The sequence below is a fragment of the Leuresthes tenuis genome, unplaced genomic scaffold (assembly GCF_036924035.1).
Source record: "Leuresthes tenuis unplaced genomic scaffold, fLeuTen1.0.hap1 SCAF_8, whole genome shotgun sequence".
In the NCBI taxonomy this organism is placed as follows: domain Eukaryota; kingdom Metazoa; phylum Chordata; class Actinopteri; order Atheriniformes; family Atherinopsidae; genus Leuresthes; species Leuresthes tenuis.
In genome coordinates, this window is record NW_027325362.1 from 8299616 (window position 1) to 8312759 (window position 13144).

Genomic DNA, 13144 nt, shown 5'->3' on the forward strand with positions numbered 1-13144 from the left:
GAACATGACTGAAATTAAATCTGAGTGTTGACATGGAATGTGTGCTCATTTTGAGTCTGTTTGTATGTATGCATGTGGGTGTTTTTATTAAGGATCCTGTTGAGTGTGATGTTGGTGTCATTCTTGTGTTGGTTTCGTTTTCACAATGATATGAATCTCTTGATATGAACTAAATTATAAAAAGTAGTTCCAGCATGGGTGATTCAGTTGAAAAACTACAGAAAGTAAATCATATTTTCCAGTTTTGATACGAGGAGGCTCTGTTGAATTGAAGCTGCTCAGTGGCTCCAAAAGTAACTCATTAATTTCTGCATTTTATTCTTTAGTCATGCAATCGTGTTCACTCTCTGAAAGCCTTCAGGGGGAGGAGGGTTGTCTGCAGATCAAACACAGACCCAGGATCTGGAGATGTTTTTGTTGTAGGGCTGCTGAGCTGCGTTATGTTCTTATTGACACTCGGCTGAGACTGCTGTTTGTATTTTTGGGATCAAAGGGAGTTTTGCTAAATTTATGTCGAAATAAAAAAAGATAACCTATTTGCATGGAGTAGTAAAGATTAAATGGCAAATCTTTATTTTCCGTTTGTCATTTTATTTTTGGTGCTCTGCTGAGCAACGGTAACACAAACAGCACAACGTTTCTCCCTGTTTCTGTCACGTTTTATTGGCTTTAACACAGCTATATGTTAAAAGCTGTTGCTTCTCTTCCTCTGCATCCTACTCATCTTCTCTCACTTTCTTTCAGCGTGCAAAACCTTATTAAACAAGAAGGATGGCGTGAAGGTAAGTTGTCTGACCCGTGAGAGTTTCTGTTTGTCCTCTCGCCTCCCTTTTGCTCTGAAACTCTTAACTAATCTCTGGCAACATGTATATCTGTGATACTATGTACAGAAAAACAGTAATTAATAGGATTTTTTTGTGCTCTGGTGCTCCATATTCAGACTTGGAAAAGGTCTGTTAAGTTTTAAGAAGGATTGAAATAAAGAATGAAGTAGGTAGTTAGAAAAATAGGTCGGTAGAAAATTGCTTTTAAAATGTTGTTTCTCTTTTAAACTCAAGGCGACTTGTTTTTTAACGACGGTCAGTGCATGCAGCGAAGTGCCAAAACAAAGTTCCCATTCATTCAGTAACTTATCGATCTTCTGTCCCTCAAGCCCCCAAACAATATACAAATAAACTGCACAGCCACTGATTTAACTATAAGCTCTTTAAAGATTACCACTCTGTATTTTGGCAGCGGATCCTCTTTCTCGTCTTTGCTCCTGTCTAAGCTTTTGCAGCTGTTTTGTTTTTCTCTTTCTGGGATCAACCAGGCAGCTTAATTTTTTTGTTGTTTCAATTGGCTCCTTGTTTCCCGATGACTCCTTATTTTTCCTCCTCCTCTCCATTGCTGTCTGTCAGAAAAGGAAGTCCAGCTCGAGTGTTTGTTTGATGGTGAGATCGGCTGTCGTATTCTTTTTTTTTTTTTTCTCTTTTTCTCTATTTTTGATTCTTTGTCTCTTCTCCAGTCTTCCCACTATGTTTCCTGTGAGCAGAGATGCTTTAGTGATTGTCTGTTGGATTTCCCAACTTCATCCAATGTTCTTGTACCCCGATCTACCATAATTGTCACCAAAACTATTGAAGCTCCTAACAAATACCACACACACTCACTTATGTCCTATTATCCTCCTCTGATCTGTGACCGTGCCAAGATCAGGTCTTTTCATTTAATCCACTTGAGCGAAGCACATTTTAGTCACTGCAAACATCAATTTACGACCATTTCCCCCTTTTTGTTATTGCATATTCTTTGTGTCCTCATTACTTTATATTTGAGTGAATTATTTTTTCCCTTTCTCTCATAAATGAAACCGCTGTCTTGGTCACCTGCAGATATTCACCACCATTAAACTAGAGACAGTTGAGGCCTAGGTGGAGCATATAACAGCAGTATAAAACATAATAATTTAAAGATTTATACTTTTTTAAATTATTGATCTTTCTGTTTCATTAGTGAGTAAAGCTTATAGTTCTAATGCTCGTTACTCACTAAAAACGTACTTTGTCACTACATAAATGGTTACAAACTGTGTGATGGATACATTTCAGTTGAAATATTAGATATAAGCAATTGGATATAAATAACACATCTCCACTTGCCAGAATGTTTTCACCCAATAGGAACGACTCCCCATGTTACAGATATAGGTTGACTCAAGCTAAATTCGCCCTTTCTCAACCTAAATTGGTCCAGATCCTCTGTTCCAAATCCAATTCTGGCAACCTCTAATTGGCCAGAGCCAACTCGCCAAGATGAACTACTGCCGTAATGCTTTTTTGCTAAATTCTAAATTGTTCAAACTGTGTTTTCTTGCTCGGCACACATCCCAGCTATAGTCTGCACCTACAAAATGACTTCCATCGCTGTCATACAGCAGAATTATAGCAAGTGAGAAAGCAATTAAAAAATGTAATCACCCCTCAGAGTTAAGCTCCAAAAACACTAAATCGTTAATGCTACCAGTCTCTCTTCAGCATCAACACTCTTGTGTGGATCCATATTTCTTAATATAAAACTCTTCTCTCCTTCGTGATACATCACTGCCAAGCTGCCAAACACTCTAGATGTTATTGAGGTGCACATATAGACTTTTTTGTTGTTTCTTTTGTCAAAAACCTAGTTACTGCTGCACGCTCCACACTTTAAATCAGTGGCGACGTTAACCTGCAAGTTGCATTTTAAATTAAAGTGTCATGCGTGCTCTTTTCTAGCTTTCTTGAATTGAAAACGTGATTTCTTACAGTGGTCTGGTGACTTTTGCAGTTGCAGTCATACCAGTGTCATTTTGTGGGCAAAACAGGAGTTAGAACGGTCTTTACTTATAATTTAAAGTTATATCTCCATGCATGTACACACACACATGCACACTGCCCTCCAGAATTAGATTAAAAAGCCCTAATAAAGGCCTTTCCCTGCATGCACAGACCTGGACTGGTAACAAATCTGAACTTATTTTTGGATTAGTGTACATGTATTTTTGGTTCTGCCACCAGTTGCAGGAACTTGTTTCAGACACAAATTCACGATTCCTCTTTTTATCCCAGCAAATGCTGATTTACATCTCACTTAAAAGTGTTGGGAAAAAAAACAAAAACATGTTAATGTTTTAAATGCATGTGCTAACTAACTGTTCTCAATTTTTTCCTATTATTATTATTATTATTATTATTATTATTATTATTATTATTATTATTATTATTATTATTGTTATCATTACTATATGTTTTAATGAAGGTAAACAGCAATACACATTTGATGTTTTATGACAGAATTGTACACTATTGTTGATCAAAAGAAGGGTCACATTACGAATAAAGAGGCTACTTTACAGGCTCATGTTCAGTAGACATACAAGAGAACACAAGAACAGCTTGCATGGTGCTGGGGGCTGATACAAACATTCAGATAAATCTGCACATATGCTCCCTCCTCCTCCCAAATAATGCATCTCCACTATTCTGCTCACATTCAGTATGTTGAATATTTATTTTGGCCCTGTAATGAATGGTTATTCATGCTTTCCCCTGCAACTCCTGTAGGACGATTTATGGTTAAGAGGGAGTCACTCTTTGTTGTGTTTCTTTGCCCCAGTCGCAGGGAAACAACAGTAAAAACAGTGTAGTAAGCAGCAGCAGCACCAAAGACAGCAGCATGTCATCTACAGCACCAATGGTACCATATCTGTTTGGTTTCTCTTCAGTTGCTTTTCATCGTTTTAATGTTTAGTTCTGTCTCCTCATTGTCTTTTTTTTAATCTTGTCCCACATTAAGTGAGCGCTTCTCTGTCTCGTCCATCATCTTCTGCCTCTTTGCTTCTGTTCTGAACACAAACTTGTGATGTTGGTGGTGAATTTGACAGCTTTAATACTGAACGATTGCCCTGACTTTGATTGTCTCTCTTGGCTCTTATTTTACCCATAACTCCTGCAGACACAGGTGCAATATTTACCTGTCAGTACACACCACTGACAGGAGGACAAATTACTTTCATTTTGCTTTGCAACAGCAGACGCCTCAAACATGTCCTGCTCAGCCTCATCCTGGTGTGTTCACCTGAGCTTTGTCCATCGTTTGCCTTTAAAGTGGTCGTTGTTGCAGGAAATCGGAAAGCAAAGCATGAAAACTTCTGCTTATCAAAACTGTCTTTTACAAATTTCTGATGAGGTCTTCTGGGTAAAAGAGGAGCGTGAGAAGAGTTATGGATCATAACTGTTTGAGGATGCAGTCCCTGTGTAAAAATATGTGATCGGATTACACCAAATAGAGAGGAGCTTGAACAAGGCTCATCTCCAATTTGAAATATGGAATATGTGGCAGCATGAAACCAAAAATCAAAAGTAGCACAACATGATGAGTGTCAAATCCTATTTTGAACTCCGGGGCTTTTTTCCAACCACGCAGTGTTGTTACAGTAATGAAAACACTTCTAAAATTACACAGCTGAATTCCTATCCTCGCCAGACTGAATGTATTTACACACAGTGTAAGAAGCTGGTTCTGAATCTGCTCGCTGAGTTTAAAAGTTTCTGCTCCGTTGCATTACTGTGAGGAGTGCGCTCCTCTGCAGCTTTTATGATGAAGACTCTGAAGAATGGTAAAGTTAAAATCATATGAATATTTAGACATCCCGCCAGCGGGTAGGTTTGTTTTTAAAACGTGGAAATGCATACCGTATATTAATGCGGGAAATTGCAAAACTGTGCTTGTTCGAATCGCGTCCACATTCAACAAGACCAGCATCTATAGTCAGAGATATTCCTCACATACCTGCAACAAATCAAGTCAGCGGACTAGTTATCAGAAAAATGGACACACAGTCCTCCATATGGAGCGTCACTCTTTCTTGTGTCATGCGGTCCCCATCGGAGCCTACAGTAAAACAGCAATGTGCCATTTTTGTGCATATGATTCTGTACAGATTAATCAAATAAGATGGAGCATCTTCATCAGTGAACTTCCGTGGTGCTCTTAAACCCCCATTTTCACTCTTGTTTGAACCTAAAAAGCCACAAAACATTTTGAAATTCTGTAATATCCGCGTCACTGAAGGGGCTGCATGTTCTACGGTTGAGTCCAGTGTTAATCAAGTAGGAGTGTGCTACTAAACATGTAGACTGTGGTTTTGTTTCCCAACATGTGTGGGACTTGAAGTTCCTCAAACTGCTTTGTGCTAAATGTTTCTGTGGTAGGGTTATGGCTGAGGAGGAGGAGTTGATCACACCAATACGCACTAACCCATTGGTGCAATAACCCAGCAACAGTGTGGCGTCTTTAAAACTTCTGACTGCTGATGAAGTTTCTGTTTGAAAAAATAAATAAATAAAAAGGATCAATCTCAGAAATTAGACACCTAATTTAACATAAATGAGAAAGTATAGCTTTGTTTCAGTGCAGCCGAGTTTCCTCAGTGAAGTGGCAGCTCCGCTCAAGTTGACATTTATTGGAATAGCAGCACTCTAAAATGTTGACACATTTTATTAAATGTTCCTGTATAAGATGTGACAACAAGTTGTCTCCATAAAAGCAGGAAGAAGCAGGAGTCTTTTTCAATTCTTTCTGTCCAGGTTTGTTTCTACATTAACGCTTGTTCATGCAAAATAAATAATATCAAAGCCTCCAGTTGCAACTTTTTACTTGTACGTTGATGCAAACTGTGGTTATATGTTTAACTGGAAAACTCTCAGGAGATATTAATGCATCATGACAGATGCACACACTGCAGAACCCTCCTCTTCAGCCATTGGGTTGGCTGGTGAATGTTTGTTTAGGTGTGTGTATGGCTGTTTTTGTGCATTTTGGAGATTCGAAAATGATCCTGTTGGCCACAGTGCCAGCGAAGGGGGAACAGGCCACCTGAAGCTTTGACATCTTCAGTAAATGCTCTACAGCGCTGCGCTGTACCTTGTGCTTTGTTGTAGTATGCATACATAAGTCTGTTTTGTATGTGTCTATGGTCATGGAATATGTTGGTATTCCGTGGCATCATTTGCTGGTGCCCCCTTCATCCATCCTCTCCCTGCATGTTAAAGTGTCTCCTACCTCCCCCCAGGAAGCCCAGACAACTGTCGTACACAACCCAGCTGACGGCACCAAGGTAAGCCGCTCACTCTCCAACCTCCAGCCACAGTCACAGATCACGCAATGAATAGATATATTAAACAACAACGAATCAGGCTGCTGAAATCTAAACTTGAATATCTTTTAAATGGTTTTGCAAATCTATTTTATTTTAAGTCTCTTTGAGATTATTTAAATGCTAATTAATTGTTAAAATTCATGTCAGGCTTATTTCACACAGAGGCAACTGAGCTTGACAGATTGGAGTGTTTCTTGACTTTTCTAAATTGACAAAAAATCAAAAAGCCTCCTTAACATGCTCCTCCAATGAATTACTTTTACACACAGCAAGTTTCCCATTTATACAAGAAGACAAAATCCTACATGGTGAAAAATAGATGGAAAAAACTTTACTAAAACAGGAACCAACTTCCACTTCACTTGGACTCTCACACAGCTTGCACACATGCTTTACTATTATCACTTTGAGCGGTTACACGCCAACATGCAGTCTCACACTCCTTCCAGTTAAAGTAGCACCTCAGTTTTGAGCTGTTGTGTGTGGCTCTGTGCTGCCCCTCGCTGCTGTCCCGGCTGGTTTGTGCTCCTGGGAGGGAGTCCTCCACCCATCCATCTGTCCGTAGACTCCGTCTTGATAAACAACCTGTCCAGAGTGTCTCAACATTGTTTCACTTAAGTGTATTAAACAATAGAAATGTCTTTCTTTTTCTCTTCCCTCACCCTTTATCTGATCTTTTGTCTTTCCCACCCACTCGTCTTTCTTTCTTCTTCTGTCTCCATATTGTTTTTGTCTGAACCCTTTCTGTTTGGCAGGGCTCCACAGAGAGCTGTAATAATGCAGAAGAGGAGGAGATGAAAGGTAGGAAAGGTATCTGTCCAATTTTCACCTTCTCTGCATGCTTTTTGGCTCACTTTATATCATGCCTAGATCAGATGGAAATGTAGAAATCTTTTCTTACTTATATATTAAAGTAATGCATGACTATTGAGAGGATGTTTTAGGGCACTGGATGCTTTGAGATTCAGTGTGTTTTATGGTTAGATGGGCATTACAGGAAATATAAATGTTCAATCTAGATAGTGTGCTGTGCATGTGTGTATACTAGGATGAGGCTGAGCACCTGAGCTGTTGCCTCTGTTCTCTATACAAACTGACAAACAGCAGGTCAGAACTACTTTGTCCAGTCCAGTTGCTCATTGAAAATGGCACTGTATGTCTTAAATTATCCCCCTTTACAAACAGGATTGTATGTTTATATCAGGCTAAAATACTTTGTGACAATTCACTATCATCTTAGTCAAAACCTTCATCTTTCCAAACTGATGATTCCAATGTTTTAGTCCTAGGCAAACTTGTTAATTCATAAAACCAAGAAAATACTTGAGTTATACAGCAATAGTGCTAGCCAAACTGAAAAGGCATGATATTTTATTTCTTAAATACCAACTTAAAGCTGTCTCTAAAGTGAATCATCCCTCATACAGTCTGACCTAAAAGCAGAATAGCCATGTTTCCAACCTGGTGCAAAGATGGTACTGGAGGTACACCCTCTGATCTTTATGTTTGTCTCTATGAATCCAAGTTTAGTTTATGAAAGCAGTCAAGTATCACTTTGAACATTTTGACCACAAGGGATTATGTAACAGCATGATATCCTTTCCTTTCATAAAGGAGCACCCAGAGTTTCCTCTGATAAACGGGATGATAGACACTGAACCTTCCTTCCTTAGATGTTTCAGCTGGCTCTTATCATAAAGAGCTTAAAAACTAAGATCATTTCACTTGGGTGGAATCTTCCTAAGCAGTAAAGACTGTCTAATGACACCCTTTGTCTCCATCACTTACTAACCCCACCCACCCCTCCCCTAAAAACCCAAAATAGCAATGGCCAGATGACATCAAAATTGTGAAAGCATTAATGGGTGATATCATCATAGCTACACCCACCTTTTAATAACAGTCTATGCTTACAAGTTGAAGCTTGAGCCATTTGAGAAATTAAGAAATTAAGAAATGACATGTCTATAGAAATGAGTTTAGAAAAAAAACAACCAAATACAGGATTCCTTGAAATGAAACGCATAACGCTCGCTGTCTATAGAACGATAAGTGGTACTTTTGCCTGATTTTGTTTTTTGGTTAGAGTGTCTTCAGGTGAATGAAGTGGGACAGAGCTATCGGCAGCTTTCCAGATTAGAGTTAATCCTGTTACTTAAGGGTGTCTGGTTGTTTTACCAGATGCTGACAGATGTTTTTGGTACCTGAGTTTGTAGAAACCAACAGTGTTGAACCTAAATTCCTCAGGTGGACACGAGCACAACCCAAAGTGATTCATGCTGCTTTGTATTAGCTGCATGTGTAAAAGAGCAGTTAATAAAGCATGAAATCAGGGTTGTATTTCTTTGTTGTCTGCAACTGGATCAAAATGAAAAGAGTTGTCGACTTGTTATGTGAATATTTGCTTCTTTTTGAGTTTTTATGTGAAGTAAAATCAAATACTTCCAGATTTTGGCCAGACAATCTGTAACATGGTAGGAACATCCTCTCAGACTGTGCATCTGTCTTGTGATGATGGCAGTGGCAGCAAGTGAGTCTTCTCATACAGAGAATGCAGGGTTGGGGCAGTGCAGCATTACCGAGGAGCAGACCACACCTCCTCACTGCCCACCAACCACCTGTAAGTCAGCAGCAGTTCACCTCTCAGCGTTGTGGCCGTGCTTTCCTCTTACAGCCAACAGCAGATTTTCAGCCACACATACATCCTACAAGTAATATAAAACATTTGATTGTTAAACAACACAATGTATGGGAATAAAACTGTGCCTGGTTCCACCAACTTGCTGCATTAGGTCTCTTTGCCCTCCTGTGCTGCCACCTGCTGGCACTTTTCTTGTCTGCAGCTCACTGCTCCGCTCCGTTCTCTTATGATCCAATGAGTGCCTCGGCTCTTATTATATTCACTGCTGTTTGATACTTTGTGTGTAATAAACTAATAGCTAATTTAGCAAAGCTGTAAGGCCATACGTATAAGATAATTTAACTGGGATGACTGTACCTGCCTGCAGCTGCTCCCCTGCAGCAGCCTGATAGCAGCTCCACTGTCCCTGTTACTCAAACCAGTCCAGATAAGAGCCCCTGTCCTGAACCAGAGTCCACACTGTCACCCCCATCAGGAAGTAGCAACCTGTAGTACAGTAAGTGACATGCAGGCTTCAGAGCTTTTGCAGACTCCTAAAACAGTGCTGATGTGCTGTGTTGGAACTTTATGGAAAGAGCAACATGCAGATTTTGATGTTTGCAAGCTGCAGTAGCATGTCCATCCATAAAGTCTGGTGTGTGGTTATCTCTGGTGTGCTGGTTTATTCTGTCAATTTCACTCAGTGTAACTGAGTTTGTGTCTTTTTGGTATGATCTACCACAGTTTCCGAAGGTTTATTTCTTGACATCTTGTGTGTCATCTCCTGCTAAATTATGGTGTTCTAAAAGCCAACAGATATTTACGTTGGGCTGTGTGAGGTCATTATCTTGAGTGGTTAGAGAAATTTCAGGGTTGAATGGCGCATGTACTCTTCGAGTGTTTCACATTGTGTGGTGTGTTTTGTAAAGCTTGACTTCAAATGTCACAGTCCTTCTTACCAGAGGCGGTGCCCAGATGAGGAATTGATTTGAAAATGTCAGACAGTGTGTTAAGGTAGAACATGTGGTGTAGGATGTGCATGTGAAACCTCCACGTGATTTCCGACAGTCTGTAACCTCTTCTGGTTGCCCCTCCCTCCTTGTCTCTTCTTCTGCTTTCAGCTCGCAAGCAAGAGATAATAAAGATGACCGAGCAGCTGATTGAAGCCATCAACAATGGAGATTTTGAGGCTTATACGTAAGTTTGAATATATAATCTTCATTGTCATCTTTAAAATGTTATTGTTAAAAACAAATGGTCAACTTTATTACAGAGAAGCTCTTGATTTTTCATGTGAAGTGCACACATACTGTGAAGGTTTGTTTGGGTTCAGTACATGTGAGCTGGGGCTCAGTCCCCATTCGTCACTGCAGGATCATTTACTGCTGCCTTTTCTTATGACAGGAGAATCTGTGACCCTGGACTGACTTCTTTTGAGCCAGAGGCCCTTGGAAACCTGGTGGAAGGCATGGACTTTCACAAATTCTACTTTGAGAATCGTAAGTTGCTCATTTCAGTAGAATTAGCACACCTTAAATGTGATTTAAATCCACTGTACAGTAATCTACAGGCACAGTCAGCATGTTTACGCAAGGACAAATAAAGGATTCTGTTAATCTTTAATTAAGATTGGACTTTCAAAATACACGTAAACATATTAGTCCAACCAAAAAACACTCTGGCTAGATGCAAACTGGTGTAGGTGCTCTGTGCCTGCTTTAGTTCCTGTCCCGGGCTTTGACCTGGACACAACAGATGTTGATACACAGAAGAAGTAGTAGTGAGTAACAGCAAAGAGTATTCACAAGGGATAATGTATATCCTTTTATTTAAAAAGGTAACAGCACATATAAAACTGTAAATCAGTCATACATTGCAACAGTTTCCTGCCAGATAAATCATCCATTGTTTGGGTCATAATGTAATGCATGCTTGTGCACTAGGAAAAGGACAGTGGTCCAGTTCAAAGGCCACGAACTCTCAACCATGAATGTAAATGTATCGACTGTAGCTGACCCATTTAAGTTTAGTGTTCCGTGAGTATTTAGCTTTAAAACAGACTATTAGAAGAAACGGTACGATCACATACACAGTTGTTTAGCTACAGTTAAAGCTCAACCTGGTCATTGGACCACCATCCTTGTCCCAGTATATGAGTGCTGATTTTCAGTCACAATTTGCTACATGTTTAACCATCTGCTAAGGAATAGAAATGATTGCAAATTCCACTGTATAAATATACATGTACTCTTCACTGTTTTAACAAAAAGCAACAACATGGAGCTTTGGAGTATGTACAGCTCAATTAGGCCAATTTAAGTCTGGTTGAGAGTATGCATGCAGGAGTGATTCCAACCCCAGTGCATTATCTGGAGTGTTAATTTGGCTTTGATCTCAGATCTATTCAGTCACCTGACTTTATTTTTTCCAGTGTCATTTAAGCATGCTGATAGATTAAAAATGTAAATAATAAAGTGGTGCCTGTGTCACCTGTGAAGGGGACAGGTTTCTGTCAGAGGAATAGAAAAATCTTAGAATAGAAAAAAACTTTCCGCACATGTGCTCTTTACGCAAGAAAGAACAGTGAAAATCTTTTGGTAAATTACAATCATCAAGCTCATTAGATTGGTTTACTTTTTCACAAAGAACTTCAACTTGTTTTTATTGTGCATAATTAAAGCAATTATTTTCTCTGTCACAACAATCCAAAATCTGCAAATAGACAAATCGGAACCAGCCGTTTTGGGTCATGTTTGCATTAAAAAGATATTAACTTTTTAAACTCTATTTGTAAAAACAGATGTAGTATATACTAACATTCCCAAGAAATAATGTCTTGAACTGTGAAGACATGTAACAATGTTTATAAGAAGTGTCCATTTATTAAAATGCAATGAATTTGAGTTGATTTTTAAGAGTTTAACTGTTTTTTCCTCGGCTGCTCGAAAATGTGCTCATTTCCATCTTTTTAGTTCTAAGTAAAAACAGTAAACCAGTGCACACCACCATCCTCAATCCCCACGTCCATCTTATTGGTGAGGATGCTGCCTGCATCGCATACATACGCCTGACGCAGTACATGGACGGCCAGGGACGGCCGCGCTCCTGCCAGTCAGAGGAGACGCGCGTTTGGCATCGCCGTGACGCCAAATGGCTCAACGTGCACTTCCACTGCTCTGGAGCACCTGCTGCACCGCTGCAGTGAAATGATGACCCAGGCCCAGGTAAGGTGTCAAAGTGCGACCATGGCGACAGTCTAAAGGTACAGTGATGGTTTATTACTGAATGTAAGGATTATGGGTGGCAGTTAAATCCCTCGTCAGGTTTTCTGTTTGTTGGTGTCTTCATCCTCTCTCTTACATTTGAAGGCACAGTAAAAATGCATATTGTCCAAACTTGTTTGGAGCATCTTGCCACACAAAGATGAATAGATATGGCATCGTCAGCATGTATCCATCCTATCTGGGATCAGGGAGAATACCTGTTTTGGTTTTTGGTCCACAGACCAGATCCAGGACTGTCAGTCGCTGAGACTGATGGTGCTGCAGAAGCCAGAAGCAGAACCTGTTGTTCTTTGAAGAAGAAATTGCAGAGTCCAGGGGGTCAGGAAATTCTCTAGACCTTGTCTGGATAACTGCTACTTGGCCACAGCTGATTCCTGGTCTGCTCATGACAAAGTTTCGGACAGGAGGCAACCTTAATGTATGCCCAGATCAGAGACTGAGCAAGCTGGATCTCCTGGAAGCATCGATTTCTATGACCTCCCCGACTCTTTACTGTATGTATCAAGGTCCTCGCTGACTGCTGGTAGAGCAGGACCATCGACCCAGCTTTTGAGCTAGTGCAGGTCATTTGGTGAAGTGTTTCCTGCTCGGGTGCAATAGGGTGAAGCCTGTAAAGGATCGGGTTGATTCTCTGTGAGACCTGCGGACTGTTTTGCTATCACAGGACTCCTCTTTAAGCCTACAGCTGGCAGCTGTTAACAGCTTCTTTACTTAAATTCTGCCAGAATCAAATGTCTATTAGCGTAGACAGGGGTTCTTCTTCTATGTATACTAGTGAAGAAGATGGGTTACGTCATTTTGCTCTGCTGCTACATGGTCTGCATACTGAGTTCATCGTGGTCCAGTTAGCTGTCTGCAGGGGTGTGTATAGCCAAGGGCTTCAGCTGTCAACACAGTGGATTGCTCATTGGATTTATTGTACAATATGCAGAGGTTGGCAGGCCCTGCACCCCTGTCATATCTGAGTATTGAGTCCATTTTAGTTTTGAAAAGAGCATTAGGCTGCGAGTTTAGGTCAAATAAAACCTTTCTGATGAGGAACACTGAGAGCTGAAGGCTTCC

The 13144-nt window shown here is 40.1% G+C and overlaps 1 protein-coding gene across 14 annotated transcripts in view; it reads left to right on the forward strand.

Annotated features, from left to right (window-relative positions):
• camk2g2 (calcium/calmodulin-dependent protein kinase (CaM kinase) II gamma 2) overlaps positions 1-13144 on the forward strand; it is a 64114-nt gene that overhangs the window by 46317 nt on the left and 4653 nt on the right. For 2 of the 14 annotated variants that reach the window (XM_072390670.1, XM_072390674.1), the window contains 7 exons: positions 745-782; positions 3634-3714; positions 6092-6136; positions 6934-6988; positions 9920-9995; positions 10203-10297; positions 11771-12022. In XM_072390670.1, the coding sequence (XP_072246771.1) occupies positions 745-782; positions 3634-3714; positions 6092-6136; positions 6934-6988; positions 9920-9995; positions 10203-10297; positions 11771-12003 (623 nt within the window). In that variant the 3' untranslated portion in view covers positions 12004-12022. Of the gene's footprint in view, positions 1-744; positions 783-1400; positions 1434-3633; positions 3715-6091; positions 6137-6933; positions 6989-9919; positions 9996-10202; positions 10298-11770; positions 12023-13144 lie in introns of all 14 variants that reach the window. The other 12 variants (XM_072390671.1, XM_072390675.1, XM_072390678.1 and 9 more) reach the window with 7 other exon arrangements.